Below are 19,405 nucleotides of genomic sequence, written 5' to 3'. Positions count from 1 at the left end.
TCAGTCAACGGTAAACTACACCCAGTGTTCAAGGGCAATAAGGTCAAGGAGGGGAATGCTGCCATCATCTTGACAGTGTCAGCTATCAGTTGGAGTTAAATTGGCGATGGGTCGGAAGTTACCATTACGAAACCCACCAACGGCCGTTCAATCTCTTACATTCCCAAGAGCGCCCCCTCTAAAATCCATGAATAACATCAGGGAAGAGCTTGGAGGATTTTCATCTCCACCATTTGAGAGGTAACTGGTGGATCAGACTCTGAACCCATTATATCGCCCACTCTGCCTTCATTCCATGGGCCCCATAACTGGGGCGTTGGTTGCCGGATTACAAACCTTTCCCATGAACGGCGCTATGACATTCTTAAGGCTGTGGTCCTCTTCCGAAGCAAGTCACTTTTGCTGCGCTTTTGTCAATCAACAAATGAGTTGGAAATGCTGGTGGATATCCTGTGGCATTGCTCGCAGCTAGTGTGGGATCTGGAGCACAATTATGATATTTTGTTATGAAGGTGGAGTTGGGGGCGGCATGTGGTGCAGTGGATAGCACTGGGACTGCGGCGCTGAGAACTCGGGTTCGAATCCCGGCCCTGGGTCACTGTCCGTGTGGAGTTTGCACATTCTCCCCATGTCTGCGTGGGTTTCACCCCCACAACGCAAAGATGTGCAGGTTAGGTAGATTGTCCACACTAAATTGCCCCTTAATTGGGAAAAAAAAAATGAAGGTGGAGTTGAGCGTTTCCTCTGGGGTTGGCCCTGGTCCTATAAGAGTCAGGGCTGAATAGGCCTTGTGGTCAAGTGGAGGCGAATTACTATTGGAGGAAGACTGCCAGCTGTTAGCTCCTCACCGTCTCAAATCAGTAATGACTGGCTCACATCCTCTTTTGTTTAACACTTTTACAATCTAAGATTGTTCAATGCAGCTATTTTCTATGCAGCTTAAAATCAGGAGCGTGATGGGATTCTTGAAGTTTTGGCATAAATAGATGGGGAAAGGGATATGCGGGAGGAAAATTCCTATTTACATAGTGACTTTCACGAACACAGGATATCCAAAAGCCTATGAAGTACTTTTTGAAGAGCAGTCCGTTTTTTAATGCAGGAAAAGGCAGCAGCCGATTTGTACACCGCAAGATCCCACAGACAGCAATCTGCTAATTACCTGATCATCTGTTTTTAGCGATGTTAGGTGAGGGAAAAATATTGCCCGGAGCCCCGTGGTGTTATCCTCCTCCCCATTTGATCTTATAAGTCCACTTGCGAGGGCAGACAATACCTTGGTGTAAAGTCTTATCCAGAACACAGAACGTCTGACCGTGTAGCACTCCCATCAGGAATGAATTTAAATGCCGGTCTGGAGTGCTCGGATCTCTGGAGTTGGAAGTTAAAGCCACAGTCTTTAGACTCGGGCGAGAGCGCTTAAAACTGGATCACTGCTGACAACCTGAAGCTCCTGCTCCCCATAATAATCGTGACCCTGGCTTGAGGGTCCGAGAGAACTGAGGTAATTTGACAATGAGGAATCATATTTAATGGTGCTCGGCCTATTGGCAGGCCTCTTAGGTGAGGTGCTTTGAGGGGCAGCTTTAACCCACAGAACCCGCACCATAGTTGTCATCACCTTCAGGGCAGTAGGGAGATTAGCAAATGGTCGACCTCAAAAAGATCTGGTACATGATGGGTTAAAATGAATTCAGCAGCACGGTGGCGCAGTGGTTAGCACTGCTGCCTCGCAGTGCTGAGGTCCCAGGTTCGATCCCGGCTCTGGGTCACTCTCCGTGTGGAGTTTGCACATTCTCCCCGTGTTTGCGAGGGTTTAACCCCCACAACCAAAGGTGGATTGGCCACACTAAATTGCCCCTTAATTGGGAAAAAATTAATTAGGTACTCTAAATTTGTTTTCAAAAAATGAATCTCTTACAGTGCAATGCCCATTAAACATGGGAATGAATAGGTGCTGCGTGCTGTTTAACTTCTTATTCAGAATTGAAGAGGAGGGAACATTAAAGGGTTAAAAACCTTTGAAATACAGCCTGGTATCATGGCAGGGCCTAGTCCGGTAGATTTCACCCCCTAGCAGACCAATGTTAACAAAGCAGTTGTCATTATTTAGCCAAGGCATCTCTTGTGGGCTGGCCTTTGTATAATCCCCCCACCCTGAGCATACAACTATCTAATGAGTTATTTCATTGAGCTCATGTAGTGGGCAGCACTGAGTGTGTGTGTGTGTAGAGAGAGAGAGAGTCAGTGTTGGAGAGCTGATAGCGTTCAGTCAGTGTGGGAGAGAGACAGTCAGTGTGAGGGAGGAGGAGAGAGAGCGAGTGTCAGTGGGAGAGGGAGAGACTGAGAAAGAGAGGGTCAGTGTGGGAGGGAGAGAGAGGGTCAGTGTGGGAGGGAGAGAGGGGGTCAGTGGGGAGAGAGCGAGAGAGCGTCAGTGGGGGAGAGAGAGAGGGGGTCAGTGTGGGAGACAAAGGAGATCAGTGTGGGCAAGAAAGGGTCAATGTGAGAGGGGGTCAGTGTGGAAGAGAGAAAGAGGGTCAGTGTGGGTAAGAAAGGGTCAGTATGAAAGGGGGTCAGTGTGTGAAGGAGAGAATCAGTGGGAGAGCGAGGGTTAGTGTTGGAGCTGTACAAAGGGGGAAATTTGTGCTTTCACTTCACTATGGATCAGATTTATGATGTATTTAGATGAGCGCTCTCTATGAATTGGGTGAGTTGCTGGTTTTTTGCTGGCATTTGGGCAGTTGTGAGTATTTTTCCGCACAGTTTGGGTTGACTGTGGACAGCTGCAGAGGATGCTGGCTCTGGCTGAGCTTCTTTAAGGTAAGGACATTATTTGCTGTCGCTCCCTTTCTGAATGGGTCAGTGCCTCAGAAACCTGATTTAGGCAGGAACAGGGAGAAAGTGCAAACCTGGAAGTTTAACTGTGTTTGCAGGTGGCAACTTGGAAAGTGTGAATGGAACCCCCTTAACAGACAGACCATTCAGAAAATGATCCAATATGTCTCAATAAGGTCCCCTCTCATTCTTCTAAACTCCAATGAGTACATATATAGAAAATTATGGAGGAGGCATTTCAAACAAAGAACACCACCTTGAAATCTCTGTTCCTGTAACATGTACAACCTGGCAATGGTGTTTATCAAGGCTGTTGTGGGTGGCACTACAATGTTGGTCACATCTAAAACTCTGCTACATCAAGTCCCATTCACTCATCATGCCAGTGCTCACTGACTTGCATTGGAGTTTTACAATGTGAAAGACACCATACACCATAGAATCCCTACAGTGCCATTTGGCCCATTGAGTCTGCACTGACCCTCTGAAAAAGATCCCCATCTTGGCCCATGCCCCCACCCCATCCCTGTAACCCGATCTAACCTTTTGGACACTGGGGGACAATTTAGCATGGCCAATCCACCTAACCTGCAGATCTTTGGGCTGTGGGAGGAAACCGGAGCACCCAGAGGAAACCTACGCAGACACCGGGAAAATGTACAAACTCCACATAGACAGTCACCCAAGGTTGAAATTGAACCCGGGTCCCTGGCGCTGTGAGGCAGCAGTGCTAACCACTCTGCCACCATGTTGCCCACTATGCAAGTTGTTTCGTTTGTCGATTCCAGGCTTTGGTCACTGTTTGTGCGGAGTCTGCACGTTCTCCCCGTGTCCGCATGGGTTTTTTACGGGTGCTCCGGTTTCCTCCCACAAGTGCTGAAAGATGTGCTTGTTAGGTGAATTGGACATTCTGAATTCTCCCTTAGTGTACCCGAACAGGTGCCGTAGTGTGGCGACTAGAGGATTTTTGTAACTTCATTGCAGCGCTATTGTAAGCCTACTTGTGACACTATTGTTCTTTCGTGATATGTTGGCATTGCTGGCTAGACCAGCATTTATTAGTCATCCATACTTGCCCTTGGGAAGGTGTACCCATACAGATTCCACATGGTCAGAGCTATTGTCCTTTCTCACTATTGAGTTAATTTCTTCTTTAACCAGCAATGCAACCCCAACACCTTTTCCTTTTTGTCTGTGCTTCCTAAATACGGAATACCCCTAGATGTTCAGTTTCCATTCCCGGTCACCCTGCAATCGTGGGCGAGATTCTCCGACCCCACGCCGGGTCGGAGAATCGCCGGGGGCTGGCGTGAATCCCGCCCCCGCCGGTTGCCGAAGTCTCCGGCACCGGAGATTCGGCGGGGGCGGGAATCGCGCCGGTTGGCGGGCCCCCCCCGCGCGATTCTCTGGCCCGGATGGGCCGAAGTCCCGCCGCTAAAATGCCTGTCCCGCCGGCGTAAATTAAACCACCTACCTTACCGGCGGGACAAGGCGGCGCGGGCGGGCTCCGGGGTCCTGGGGGGATCTGGCCCCGTGGGGTGCCCCCACGGTGGCCTGGCCCGCGATCGGGGCCCACCGATCCGCGGGCGGGCCTGTGCCGTGGGGGCACTCTTTCCCTTCCGCCTCCGCCACAGTCTCCACCATGGCAGAGGCAGAAGAGACTCCCTCCACTGCACATGCGCGGGAATGCCGTCAGCGGCCGCTGACGCTCCCGCGCATGCGCCGCCTGGAGATGTCATTTCCGCGTCAGCTGGCGGGGCACCAAAGGCCTTTTCCGCCAGCTGGCGGGGCGGAAATTCGTCTGGCGCCGACTTAGCCCCTTAAGGTTGGGGCTCGGCCCCCAAAGATGCGGAGCATTCCGCACCTTTGGGGCGGCGCGATGCCCGTCTGATTTGCGCCGTTTTGGGCGCCAGTCGGCGGACATCGCGCCGTTTCCGGAGAATTTCGCCCCTGGTCTCCGTAATCGGGACTATGTCATACCTGTTCGAGATTAATTCATCCACTTTATTGTGAATGCTCCACATATCAAGGCACAAAGCCTTAAGGTTTGTCTTTTTAACATTCCTTGTCCTGTTCCCATTATTTTTCACTGTGGCCCTGTTTCATTTCTGGCCCTTGATTTCTCTGCCTATCACTTTTCTTATTCTCCTTTCTGTCTTTTGTTCTTGTCAGTACTTCCCCTCCTCTGACGTTTTCATAGATGTCCATCCCTCTGCCATTTTAATTTCAACCCTCCACAACCACTCTGGCAAATACTCCCCCTGAGGACATCAGTCCGAGTCCTGCCCAGATGTAGCCCGTCCAATTTGTGCTGACCCCACCTCCCCCAGAACTGGTCCCAATGTCCCAGGAATCTGAAACCCTTCCCCTCGCACCAATGGCAAAATAAAAATCTTTGCCAAACCCTCTTTTTGTTACACTTGTCATGGGCATTTTAGGGGCTTTTGTTTGTTAACAATTAAAAATCCCCTTTTGCCTCTTACATGACACATGAAAAGAAGCAGTTACAACGAGAGTGCAGTGAAAAGGGGAATCCCACCCGATCCTGCCCCCCAGCCTCTGACTGCCAGCCCCTCACTGCCAGCTGCCAGCGGCCCAGGGATTGGGTAGAAAATCTGTATTTTTCACTTTGAAAAGGCTGATATTTATAGAGTAGTTTGGTTAATGAATTCGGGTGAATCACAATGCCAGGGTAATTTCACCCCTCCACCCACCACAACTGAACCAGCAGCAATTAATAAAAAAGCACGCTTATTTAGCAATCGACAGATTAATGTTTGGACACATCTCCTGACACGCTATCACTTCACTTTCCAATCTCTTGTGCTTTTCCTCTGCATTGACTGTTATGACTGTCCACTACTGGTTGCATGTTATGTTCCTTGTATTGTTCGCCAAGATAGCCAAAGTTGTAGTGTTGACAAAGAACAGAAAGCTATATGTTTAAATCAAAACTAGTTTATTTTCCACTACTTAAATTGGTTCGCGCACACTACTGAGTAAAAGTTAACAAAATAATAGTATTGATACAGTAATTAATTATCACTCTAATATATAATCTACACTCTAACTCAACTTCACACTATCCTTCTACATCAACATCTCCAACAGCTTCTCCCAGAATGCCTAGAGATGCAGCCTTTTATAAAACTACTTAGTGATGCCATCTAGTGTTCATACGCATTAACATCATCTTGTTAATCCTTTACTCTCCTTAGATTATACATATCATTACATTGACCATTGATCAGAATGTCCCAGATAGTTTTTTTAAAAAATATGTTTATTCAAAGTTTTTCCAACAAACATTTTCAACCAATTAACCCCCCCCCCCCCGTGACAGAAAAGAAAAAGAGAAAAGGACAGACAGAACATAAACATATCAATCAAACATAATACAGAACTTATACAATGGGTTTCTCCTGCACATATTAACCCTCCCATATGCTTTTTTTTTTACAAGTACCCCTAGGAAAACCCCCTCCCCCGCCCGCCCAAATACCACCCCCCCTGAAAGAGACCCCTCCCCCCCCCCCTCCCTCCCTGGGTTGCTGCTGCTGCTGACCGACCTCATTCTAACGCTCCGCGAGATAGTCTAGGAACGGTTGCCACCACCTGAAGAACCCCTGCGCAGACCCTCTCAAGGCAAACTTTACCCTCTCCAGCTTAATGAACCCTGCCATGTCATTTATCCAGGCTTCCACACTGGGGGGCTTCACATCCTTCCACATGAGCAAGATCCTCCGCCGGGCTACCAGGGACGCAAAGGCCAGAATACCGGTCTCTTTCGCCTCCTGCACTCCCAGCTCATCCGCCACCCCAAATAATGCCAGCCCACAACTTGGTTTGACCTGGACTTTCACCACCTTGGACATAGTCTTCGCGAAACCCCTCCAGAACCAGTGCCGGGCATGTGGGCGTGATTCGCCAGGCTTCCCGAGCACCTCCCGCATCTGTCCTCCATCCCAAAGAACCTACTCAGCCTCGCCCCTGTCATATGCGCTCTGTGAATAACCTTAAACTGTATCAGGCTGAGCGTGGCACATGAGGAAGAGGAATTAACCCTACTCGGGGCATCAATCTCCTCCCCCCAACTCCTCCTCCCACTTGCCCTTCAGCTCCTCTACCGAAGCCTCCTCCTCTTCTTTCATCTCCTGATATATCGCCGAAACCTTGCCTTCTCCGACCCATACACCCGAAATCACCCTGTCCTGAATCCCCTGTGCCGGGAGCAATGGAAATCCCCTCACCTGCCACCTCACAAACGCCCTCACTTGCATATACCTGAACGCATTTCCCGGGGGTAACCCAAACGTCTCCTCCAGCGCCCCTAGGCTCGCAAACGTCCTGCCTATAAACAGGTCCCCCATCCTTCTGATCCCTGCCCGATGCCAGCTCCGAAACCCCCCCCGTCCATCCTTCCTGGGACGAATCGATGGTTCTCCCGGATCGGGGACCACACCGAGGCTCCCATCTCACCCTATGTCGTCTCCACTGCCCCCAGATCTTTAGCGTTGCCACCACCACCGGACTTGTGGTGTGCCTTGTCGGCGAGAGCGGCAGCGGTGCCGTCACCAGCGCCCTCAGGCTCGTTCCTTTGCAGGACGCCATCTCCAGCCTCTTCCATGCCGCCCCCTCTCCCTCTATTACCCATTTAGGGATCATCGCCACGTTGGCTGCCCAATAATAGCCACCCAGATTCGGCAATGCCAGCCCTCCTCTGTCCCTACTACGCTCCAGAAACCCCCTTCTTACCCTCGGGGTCTTGTTTGCCCACACAAAACCCATGCTGCTCCTACCTACCCGCTTAAAAAAGGCCTTGGTAATCATAATAGGAAGGCACTGGAACACAAAAAGAAACCTCGGGAGGACCATCATTTTAATCGACTGTACTCTGCCCGCTAGCGAGAGTGGCAACACATCCCATCTTTTAAAGTCCTCCTCCATCTGCTCCACCAGCCGCGTCAAATTAAGTTTGTGCAGGGCCCCCCAGCTCCTAGCTACCTGGATCCCCAAGTACCGAAAGCTCCTTTCCGCCCTGCTCAACGGTAGGTCGTCTATCCCTCTTCCCTGGTCCCCCGGATGCACCACAAAGTGCTCACTTTTCCCTACATTGAGCTTATAGCCCGAGAAGTCCCCAAACTCCCTTAGGATCCGCATGACCTCCACCATCCCCTCCACTGGATCTGCCACATACAGCAACAGGTCGTCCGCATACAGCGACACCTGATGCTCCTCTCTCCCTCGGACCCCCCACCCCCCTCCATTTCCTGGACTCCCTTAATGCCATGGCCAAAGGCTCAATTGCTAATGCAAACAACAGGGGGGACAGGGGGCACCCCTGCCTCGTCCCTCGATACAGCCGAAAATACTCCGACCTCCGCCGATTCATAGCCACACTCGCCACCGGGGCTCTATATAGGAGCTTAACCCAACTGATAAACCCCTCCCCAAACCCAAACCTCCGCAACACTTCCCAGAGATACTCCCACTCCACCCGGTCAAAGGCCTTCTCCGCGTCCATAGCTGCAACTATCTCTGCCTCTCCCTCCACCAATGGCATCATAATCACGTTTAGGAGCCTCCGCACATTGGTGTTTAGCTGCCTGCCCTTTACAAATCCCGTCTGGTCCTCATGAATCACCCCCGGGACACAGTCCTCAATTCTCGTAGCCAGCACTTTGCCAGCAACTTAGCATCCACATTGAGGAGCGAGATCGGTCTATACGACTCACATTGCAGTGGGTCCTTGTCCCGCTTCAGGATCAGAGATCAGCGCCCCGGACATTGTCGGGGGCAGGGTCCCCCCCTCCCTTGCCTCATTGAAAGTCCTCACTAGCAACTGGGCGAACAGGTCCGCATACTTCCTGTAAAACTCAACCGGGAACCCATCTGGCCCCGGGGCCCACCCCGCCTGCATGCTCCCCAGTCCTTTAACCAGCTCCTCCAACCCAATTGGCACCCCCAAACAGCCACCTCCTGCTCCTCCACCCTCGGGAACCTCAGTTGATCTAGAAATCGTCGCATCCCCTCTTCCCCCGCTGGGGGCTGAGATCTGTACAGCTCCTCATAAAAGTCCTTAAATGCCTCATTTACTTTCACCGCACTCCGCACCGTAGTTCCCCTGCTATCCTTGACTCCACCTATCTCCCTCGCTGCCACCCTCTTACGACTCTGGTGTGCCAGCATCCGGCTCGCCTTCTCCCCATACTCATACGTCGCCCCCTGCGCTTTCCTCCACTGTGCCTCTGCCTTCCCTGTGATCAACAGGTCGAATTCCGTCTGGAGACTTCGCCGCTCCCTAAGTAGTCCCTCCTCGGGGGCCTCTGAATATCTCCTGTCTACCCTTAGGATCTCCCCCACTAACCTCTCCCTTTCCCTGCCCTCTCTCTTCTCCCTGTGAGCCCTGATGGAGATTAACTCTCCCCTGACCACCGCCTTCAGCGCCTCCCATACTACCCCCACCTGCACCTCCCCGTTGTCATTGGCCTCCAAATACCTTTCAATGCACCCCCGCACCCTCCAGCACACCTCCTCATCCGCCAGTAATCCCACATCCAGACGCCACAGCGGGCGTTGGTCCCTCTCCTCTCCTAACTCCAGCTCCACCCAGTGCGGGGCGTGGTCTGAGATGGCTATGGCCGAGTACTCCGTTCCCTCCACTTTCGGGATCAGCGCCCTTCTCAAAACAAAAAAATCTATCCGGGAGTAGGCTCTGTGTACGTGAGGAAAAAAAAGAAAATTCCCTGGCCAGGGGCCTAGCAAATCTCCACGGATCTACTCCCCCCATCTGGTCCATAAACCCCCTAAGCACCTTGGCCGCAGCCGGCCTCGTCCCCGTCCTAGATCTGGAGCGATCTAATGCTGGGTCCAACACCGTGTTGAAATCCCGCCCCATTACCAAGCTTCCTGCCTCCAGGTCCGGAATGTGCCCCAACATCCGCTTCATAAATCTAGCATCGTCCCAGTTCGGGGCGTATATGTTTACCAATACCACCCACGTCCCCTGCAACCTACCGCTCACCATCACGTATCGACCTCCATTGTCCACTACAATATTCTTGGCCTCAAACGACACCCGCTTCCCCACCAGTATTGCCACCCCTCTGTTCTTCGCATCCAGCCCCGAATGGAATACCTGTCCTACCCATCCCTTTCTCAGCCTAACCTGATCTGCCACCTTCAAATGTGTCTCTTGAAGCACGACCACGTCTGCCTTCAGTCCCTTTAAGTGCGCGAACACTCGGGCCCTCTTAACCGGCCCATTCAGGCCCCTCATATGCCAAGTTATCAGCCGGATTGCGCCCCCCCCCGCCGACTAGCCATCTCCTTTTCTAGGCGAGTCCCGTGCCCGCGCCTCCCGCACTCTCCAGTCCCCCAGACGGGGGACCCCCACCCCGACCACCTCTTCTGTTTCCAGTTCCCCATCGGCTAATGCAGCAGCAACCCTGTTTCCCCACCCCCCCTCCCCCTTCCCCCGCTAGATCCGTATCTAGCTCTTTTGCTCCCCCAATAACACTCCCGTAAGTCAGCTGACTCCTGCTGACTCCGGCCTCCCCGCCATCCCATTGTCCCCCCCCCCATGTGGGAATCCCCTCTCCCCCTCCTCCCCAGCAATCAGTGTGCGCTCCTCCGCCCCCCGCCCCCCCTCCGTCCTTCCCTAGCGCGGGAAAAAGCCCGCGCTTTCCTGAGCCGCCCCCCGCCCCCTCTGGCGCCGCTCCTGTTGCGGCCTTATCCCAATTTCCCCTTCCCCGGGCCTCCTCTCCCTCCAGCCCCGGCGCCCACACTCTCTCACAGTCTCCTCATCAGATCTCTTCCCCCATCCCCATCCATCACCCAACCCATGGAACATTCCCTACGCATAGTTAAAACCCTGTATACAGCCGACGTCCCCCCCCACAACCACAAACCCTCAGTTTGAGTCCAACTTTTCAGTTTGTATAAAGGTCCAAGCCTCCTCAGGTGTTTCGAAGTAGTGGTGTTGATCCTGAAACGTGACCCACAATCACGCTGGCTGCAGCATTCCGAACCTCACCCCTTCCGATGGAGCACCGCCTTGGCCCGATTAAAACCAGCTCTCTTCTTTGCCACCTCCGCACTCCAGTCCTGATAGATTCGGATCTCCGTATTCTCCCACCTGCTGCTCCGCTCTTTCTTGGCCCATCTCAAGACACACTCTCTATCCACAAAACGGTGAAACCTCACCACTACCGCCCTTGGCGGCTCGCTGGCCTTGGGTCTCCTCGCCAGGACACGATGAGCCTCATCTAGCTCCAGGGGACTCGGAGAGGCCTCCGCGCCCATCAGCGAGTTGAGCATCGTGCTCACATATGCCCCGGCATCGGCCCCTTCCACCCCTTCAGGGAGACCCAGAATCTGAAGATTCCTCCTCCTCGACCTGTTCTCCAGGTCCTCGAGTCTTTCCGCCCACCTCTTGTGCAACGCCTTGTGTGCCTCCATTTTCACCGCCAGGCCCAAGATCTCATCCTCGTTCTCCGAGGCGTTTTCCCGCACCTCCTGGATCGCCGCCCCTTGGGCCTTCTGGGTCTCCACTAACCCCTCGATCGCCGTCAGCATTGGCACCAGCACCTCTTTCTTCAGCTCCTCAAAGCAGCGCTTGAGAAACTCCTGCTGCTCCTGCACCCATGCCGCTTGATCTCCGCCCGCCGCCATCTTGTTTTTTCTCCCTCGCACTTTTCGCTGCTCCAAAAACGCTTTTTTGACCACTCCACTCCTGGTCCAATCCATATACTATGGAGGTGGGACCTTGCTATCCCCTTCCCACACGGGAAGTCGTCGAAAAAATTGCCGTTGGGGCTCCTCTGGAGAGCCCAAAGGTCCGTTTTGGCGGGAGCCGCCGAATGTGCGGCTTAGCTCCGCATAGCCGCAACCGGAAGTTGATGTCCCAGATAGTTGCTGTTGCTCAGCACTGTCAACCCTTACTTGGCGTGGGTCTGATAAGATATTCATTTTGTTGAAAATGTTGATCAACCCTCTCAACATCCCCGACCCTCGTATAAGTCTCCCTGTTCCCCTATTTTTTTCCCCCAACTCCTCACACTACCTCTTGCCTCTTCACCCAGGTCTCCCTGCCTCCCTCACCATGCCTCCACCCTGTTGTTTCTGTCAGTTGGTGATGATAATGGTAAATGGGGATTAAGCCATACAGATCAAGAAGGCCCCGGATTCCCCTGTCCGTATTTCAATCTCAACAGGAGTGATAGTAGGAATGTTACAATTAGCTGCAGTGCCCTGACAGTGAGCGAGAGGCATGGAGACATCATAGTTTTAACATAATTTTGCTAGGTCACGACCCCAGCTTGAAAGAGTCCAGCAGGTGAGCCTCCAGCCAGGGCAGGGGTCAGCTGAATTGCGTACCCCCCCCCCCCCCCCCCACCACCACCCTAATCCGCTCAGTGAGTGAACCCACAGCCGAGGTTCACACAGGAAAACTGGCCCACTTTGGGGACTGGGCCCCGAACTTGAGACGGTGGTTTCAATATCACTCGTGTCCACAGGGCGGCACGGTGGCGCAGTGGTTGGCACTGCTGTCTCACGGCGCTGATGATCCAAAGGTGGCCCCTCGGACGCTGCGGCACTCCCTCAGTCGAGCACTAATTGCGTGCTCAAATATCTGGCATGGTAGTCGAACCCTTAAACTTCTGACACAAAAAGAGTGCTGCCCGCCCAGTGGTTAACCAAGACTAACACCTGAGCTCCTGTCCTCCACTATGAAAGTGAGCAAGCATCTGGACTATGCCACTGCAAACATTCCAAAATCCCAAATATTTTTTTATCAGGAATTCCTTTTGTGTTGCTCGGTCTGCCACATAAAAGAGATGACCTCAATTTGTAAGCTTTTAATCATCTGGTGATGTGCGAGTGCCGGGGGGCATTCACTGATGGAGCTGTATACAGGAAACAGATGGTGCCTGATCGACTGGGAGCCGAGCCATGTGAAGGTAACAGCTCTTGAATGGAGCAAATGGAGTTTTGCCTGAATTCTCTTTAGGGAGGGGATAACATTTGTACCTGAGCGTCAGAAGGATTTGAGCCTGAGAGTTCTTTAACCTGGTCTTGTTTCATGTTTCTGATCTCATCGTACACTCTGTGCCAACCAGTTAAAACTTCTCTTTGGAGAGCTGTGGTTTGATGTACTTCCATTTTGGACTGTCCCAAAATTGATCTGACATTTATTCCTTCATCACTCTGTGCACCATTTTCTTTGCTGCGAGCTGTTGGAACAAGGTATACCTTACAACAAGCATTGTTTGAGGCAGAAACCATCGTTTTAAGCAAAGATTAGGTGGGCATTGTAAGCAAGAGGACGGGACAGTGCTACGGAATTAGTTTTAGATTGTTCAAGCACCAATTTGATGGGTTGAGTAGCCTCCTCCTGGTGTAAACAGTGTTTCAATGGCACGAAGATCTCTGTCTTCTCGGACTCCTTCCACATCCTGGTACTTTTCTCTTCTCCTTTCTCCAATCAACCTGCTTCCCAAACCAGCTCCAATTTTATAATAATAATCTTTATTGTCACAAGTACGCTTACATTAACACTGCAATGAAGTTACTGTGAAAAGCCCCTAGTCGCCACATTCTGGCACCTGCTTGGGTACACGGAGGGAGAATTCAGAATGTCCAATAACAGCACGTATTTCGGGACTTGTGGGAAGAAACCGGAGCATCCGGAGGAAACCCACACAGACACGGGGAGAACATGCAGGCTCTGCACAGACAGTGACCCAAGCTGGGAATCGAACCCAAGACCCTGGCGCTGTGAAGCAACAGTGCTTGCCACTGTGCTACCATGCCACCCATTTGCTACGCTCTGCGGCTCACCTCCCACCAACCTCTCCCGCATGCCATCTCAACTCTCAACAACCAGCATCCATGGGGCTGCCACCTCTGGACTCTGCCAGCACTTGAACCTTCAGTCTCTGTCACAATAGACGGGATTTACATTGCAACATCTCGCGAGATCACGTTGGATCTCACGAGGCATTGCTACCCGGGTAGTTCCCGGGAGTGTGGTCTCCTGCCTTCTACTGACCACGCTGCACCACGGCGAGCTGGCATTCAGGCTCAGCGTGGCAATTGAATTGCGCCCACAGTTTGACATTCAGGCGCAGCATGGCAATAGGATCGCGCCCACAGTTTGAAAGGTTCAGAGGGAGCAGAATTCTTAAAATGCATCCTGGAGAATGTTTTAAGCCAGTAGGTAGAAGGTCCTACAAGAGAGGGTGATCGAGGACTTAATTTTCGGTAAGGAAGCTGGGCAAATGGTTGAAGTATCAATGGGGGAGCGTTTTGCAGACAGTGATCATAACTTCGTCAGATTCAAGATTGTTATGGAAAAGAACAAGGACGGAACTGAAATCAAAGTTTGAAACTGGGGAAAGGCTGATTTTAATGACATCAAATATGATTTTGCCAGAGTCGACTGGGAGCAAAGATTTTTAGGTAATTCTGTGACAGAGCAGTGGGATGCATTCGAGAAGGAAATAGGGAGAGAACACGGCCAACACGTTCTAATCAAGAAAAGGGTGGGCCCAACAAATACGGTGAACCCTGGATATCGAGGGATATACAGCATTGTATAAAGAGAAAGAGGGAGACTTATGGCAGATATCGAGGACTCAAAACTGCAGAAGCCCAAGAGGAGTATAGAGTGATCAAGAAGGAACTTAAAAAAGGAGAGGACATGGGGGACATAAAAGGATATTGGCAGGTAAAATGAAGGAAAATCTTGTTATTTTGCAAATATATTAAAGGTTAAAGGCTAACTAGAGAAAGAGTAGGGCCCATTAAGGACCACAGTAGTAATGTGTGTGTGTGTGTGAAGCTGGGAATATAGGTAGGGTCCTAAATATTTTGGTTCAGTGTTCACTTGGGAGAAGGACAGTGTGAGTATAGAAATCAGGGAGAAGGACTATGATAAAATTGAAGAAATTAACATAAGCAGAAAGGAGGTTCTGAGTGGGTTACCAGGCATACAAAAAATAGATAAACTTCCAGGGCCAGATGAAATGTATCCCAGCTGTTGAGTGAGGCAAGTGAGGAAATATCAGGGGCGCTGGCAATAATTTTCAATTCCACACACAAGGAGAGGTGCCAGAGGACTAGAGGATAGCAGATGTGATACCATTATTCAAGAAGGGAGGAAGGGATAAACCAGGAAACTACAGCCAGTCAGTCTAATATCAGTGGTGGGGAAACTATTGGAAGTAATTCCGGGAGAAGAATTAATCTGCATTTGGAGAGGCAGGGATTAATCAAAAAGAGTTAGCGTAGTTTTGTTAAGGGGAGGTCATGCCTGACCAACTTGATTGAATTTTTCAAAGAGGCGACCAGGTGTGGAGATGAGGGAAATGCAGTTGACGTAGTCTACCTGGACTTCAGCAAGACCTTTGACAAGGTACCACATGGGATACTGATAGCGAAGTTAAGAGCCCATGGGACCCAAGGAAATTTGGCAAATTGGATCCAGAATTGGCTGAGTGGTAGGAAGCAGGGGGTGTTGGTTAAGGGGTGTTTTTCTGACTGGAAGCCTGTGTCCAGTGGGGTCCCACAGGGATCAGTGTTGGGGCCCTTGCTGTTTGTGGTTTATATAAATGATTTAAACTTGAATGTAGGAGGGTTGATCAGTAAGTTTGCGGATGATATGAAAATTGGTGCGGTGGTAAGTAGTCACGAGCACAGCTTTACATTACAGGAGGATATAGATGGGCTGATCAGTGGCAAATGGAATTCAATCCAGATAAGTGTGAGGTGATGCATTTGGGCAGGACAAACAAGGCAAGGGAATATATAATAAACGGCAGGAACCTGGGGAGCACTGAGGATCAGAGGGACCTTGGTTTGCATATTTGTTTAAGGTAGCAGGGCAGATGGATAAAGTAGTTAAAAAGGCATATGGTAGGGTTTCACCTCCACAACCCAAAGATGTGCAGGGTACATCGACTGGCCACACTAAATTGCCCCTTAATTTAATAAAAAAGAAGGCATTTGGTACACTTGCTTTATCAGCCAAGGCACAGAGTTTAAGAATAGGGAGGTTATGCTGGAACTGTATAAAATGTTGGTCAGGCCATAGCTACAGTATTGTGTGCAGTTCTGGAATCCACGTTATACGGGGGATGTGATAGCACTAGAAAGGGTGCCAAGGAGATTTATCGGGATGTTGCCTGGGCTGGAGAGTTTTAGTTCTGAAGAGAGATTGGATAGACATGGATTGTTTTCCTTGGAGCAGAGGAGACTGAGGGGGCACATGATTGAGAGGTATTAAATTATGAGGTGCATAGATAGAGTAGACGGGAAGTAACCTTTCCCCATGTTGGAGCGATCAATGCATAGATTTAAGGGCGGGGACAGGAAGTTTAGAGGGGATGTGAGGAAAAACATTTTCACCCAGAGGGCGGTGGAAGTCTGGAACTCGCTGCCTGAAAGGATGGTGAAGGCAGAGACCCTCACAACATTTAAGTATTTAGACAGGCACTTGTACTCTCAAGGCATACAAGGCTACAGGCCAAGTGCTGGAAAATGGGATTAGAATAGTTAGCTGGTTGATTTTGACAGGCCAGACGCAATGGGCTGAAGGGCCTTTTCTGTGCAGTGGACCTCTAAGACTATGACCACTGACAGGACATCACTCACTCGCTGCTGCATGAAGCAGTATAACCAGAGCGGTTCTGGCAGTTTGGTGTAACTGTGGCTAAGTGGGTAAGTACCCTGAGCAATTCGTGAGCAATACCCCAAGAACTGAGAGAAGGGGAGGGAGACATCTACTTGTTGAAAGGCCCGACGGATTGTTAGCTGTGCTCTTGTGCTTTCTGTTCCAGGTTATGCAGGTGGTACGGGAGCAGATCACGCGAACGTTGGCCTCCAAACCCACCTCCCTCGAGCTCTTCCGCAACAAGGTGAACGCTCTGAACTACAGTGAGATCCTCAAACTGCGGCAGACTGAAAGAATGCACCAGGAGGAGACCCTGGCACCACCAGTCCTGTAAGGCCTTGATGTAGCTGTTCGATATAACGTGAAGTGGGTTTTGTAACTAGATTTGAACCACTTAGCGCTCACATTGTGCCAGGAAAAAACAAATGCCTCTCCAAGCTTTGTTGGCACTTTCTGGTTTTATAATCCCGTCACTGTTAGTTTGTGGGTTGGGCACTGGTTGGTGTCTATGAAGGTGGTACTACGGCCAGAGGAGTTTTCAAACCATCAAACTCGACACTGAAAAACCAAACACAATTCTGTTCAATCACAGTAAGAGCAGGAGGAAGCCATTTACTCTCGAGCATGATCTGCCAGTCAATGAGATCGTGACTGACCTTTTACCTATCTTGCACCACATCCCTTGGCAGCCATTTTTATTTTGCTCCTTATATAAGAACACAGGTGAAATTCAACCATAAAATGTCTAAGTGTCGTTGTGGGTGAGTTTGGCGGGGTGTTTCTCATTTTGGGTGAGATTCACACCGCTATTCAATGACACAAAATCATGTTTTTGGGCCTTGGCGAGTTTCTCTCCATCAAGCCCGCACTTAAAAATGTGGCGGAGAGCTGAACTTGCCTGCAAGACTGGGCCACTATTTTGAAAGAGCGTCTCGATCTCTAAGTGCGCATGAGGGTTCCCCACATTCCCCCGTCCACAGGCAATGTCACCCTCCTTACACTTGGGCATTACCCTCTCCATTTTCAGGCAAACCTCTTTCAGGTTTCCCTTCTCCGTTCAGGACCCCTGCTCTTAACCACCACACCCCAAACCTTTATGAGTCCCCTTCAAAACCCCCCTCATCCTCTCCTTTCATGGGCATGGCCCCCCTCAGGTCCTGACCCTTGGCCTTACTGCCCTGGAACCTGGGTACCCTGGCACTGCCACAGTAGCACCCTGGCAGTGCTCCTGCCAGCCTGGCAGTGCCACCCTGACAGAGGGAGAGCCAGGGGGCCATCCTGCCCTGTCTGCAACCACCCAGCGGTCTCCAATGGCCTGGGAAAGCCCCAGCTACTGTTATGCCTGGTCCACGTCTGAGGATCAGGAGCGACTCATTTAAATATGCTGATCTGAATTTCGCCCAGCAGAGGTGAGATCCAGATCGCGACATCCGCAAGATTTGGTTGAATCTCGGGAGACGTCTCATGCATTGCGAATCTCGGAAGAAGCCTCTCATGAGATCCAATGGCCTCGTCGTGTTACCAAATCGGGCACCCGAGGCCGGCAAACTGCGCTCCAAATCATATGCTCCATATCCTAGTGTCTATATTCCATCATGATCTTGTGGCAAGAATGTACCAGACCTTTCACCCCCCTGATATTGAGTCTACATTCTTCTGGAGCCAAAACAAGTGGTGACTGGAGAATAATCGAGAACATCAGTCAGCCATTTCATTATGTTGAGTCTGAGTTGTTTGACCCAATAGACAAAGTTTGTGTTACTCTGCTAAATCCCTCAAATGATATTTGATTACTTTTGCATCATCCTGTGCTGCGTTAGTGACCGATAGCCCTAGAGAGAACAAATCACAGGGTTCCTGCTCCCTATTACTACCTAGTGATCCCTGGTGGATGGTGTCCATATGTCGATGGACAGTCAGAACGAGTTTCGGTTTAGCTCACACTTCATGACTGGGCTCTCAGTACCGAGGATCATTTGAACAAGTTGAGCCTATCAGGAATCCAAATAATAAGTGAAAATGGGAATGTTTTTAATCCATTGGAATTCTTGACTGTGAGAGGGAATGGGAAGTGATTAGTATAATGAATGCAATGGGAAAAAGTTTGATCCATTGAGATTTGTTGCAGTGAGTTACTGGGAAGGGGTTTGATCCATTGGAATTCCCCGTAATGGGAGTAAATCGGAAGTAAAGAGATCCTTTAGAATCATTTACAGTGTGAGTGAACGGGAAAGGGTTTAGTCAATTGGGATTGTTTACAGTGGGAGTGAATGGGAAGGGGTTTAGTCCGTTGGGATTGTGTACAGTGGGAGTGAATAGGAAGGGGTTTAGTCCGTTGGGATTGTGTACACTGGGAGTGAATGGGAAGGGGTTTAGTCCGTTGGGATTATGTACAGTGGGAGTGACTAGGAAGGGGTTTAGTCCGTTGGGATTGTGTACAGTGGGAGTGAATGGGAAGGGGTTTAGTCCGTTGGGATTGTGTATAGTGGGAGTGAATGGGAAGGGGTTTAGTCCGTTGGGATAGTGTACAGTGGGAGTGAATGGGAAGGGGTTTAGTCCGTTGGGATTATGTACAGTGAGAGTGAATAGGAAGGGGTTTAGTCCGTTGGGATTGTGTACATTGGGAGTGAATAGGAAGGAGTTTAGTCCGTTGGGATTGTGTACAGTGGGAGTGAATGGGAAGGGGTTTAGTCCGTTGGGATTGTGTACAGTGGGAGTGAACGGGGAAGGGCTTAATCCGTTGGGATTATGTGCAGTGGGAGTGAATGGGAAGGAGTTTAGTCTGTTGGGAATGTGTACATTGGGAGTGAATAGGAAGGAGTTTAGTCCGTTGGGATTGTGTACAGTGGGAGTGAATGGGAAGGGGTTTAGTCCGTTGGGATTGTGTACAGTGGG

General features: G+C 50.7%; 1 protein-coding gene across 3 annotated transcripts in view; it reads left to right on the top strand.

Moving 5' to 3' along the window:
* elmo3 (engulfment and cell motility 3) overlaps positions 1–19,405 on the top strand; it is a 248,612-nt gene that overhangs the window by 185,667 nt on the left and 43,540 nt on the right. For 2 of the 3 annotated variants that reach the window (XM_072518566.1, XM_072518567.1), the window contains exon 16: positions 16,677–16,840. In XM_072518566.1, coding sequence (XP_072374667.1) covers positions 16,677–16,840 — 164 coding nt within the window. Of the gene's footprint in view, positions 1–2,506; positions 2,821–16,676; positions 16,841–19,405 lie in introns of those variants that run through there. The other variant, XM_072518568.1, reaches the window with a different exon arrangement.

Source organism: Scyliorhinus torazame, chromosome 10 (assembly GCF_047496885.1).
Source record: "Scyliorhinus torazame isolate Kashiwa2021f chromosome 10, sScyTor2.1, whole genome shotgun sequence".
Classification (NCBI taxonomy): Eukaryota; Metazoa; Chordata; class Chondrichthyes; order Carcharhiniformes; family Scyliorhinidae; genus Scyliorhinus; species Scyliorhinus torazame.
The sequence above is the reverse complement of the archived record's forward strand: the minus strand, read 5'-3'. Positions and strand labels throughout refer to the sequence as shown.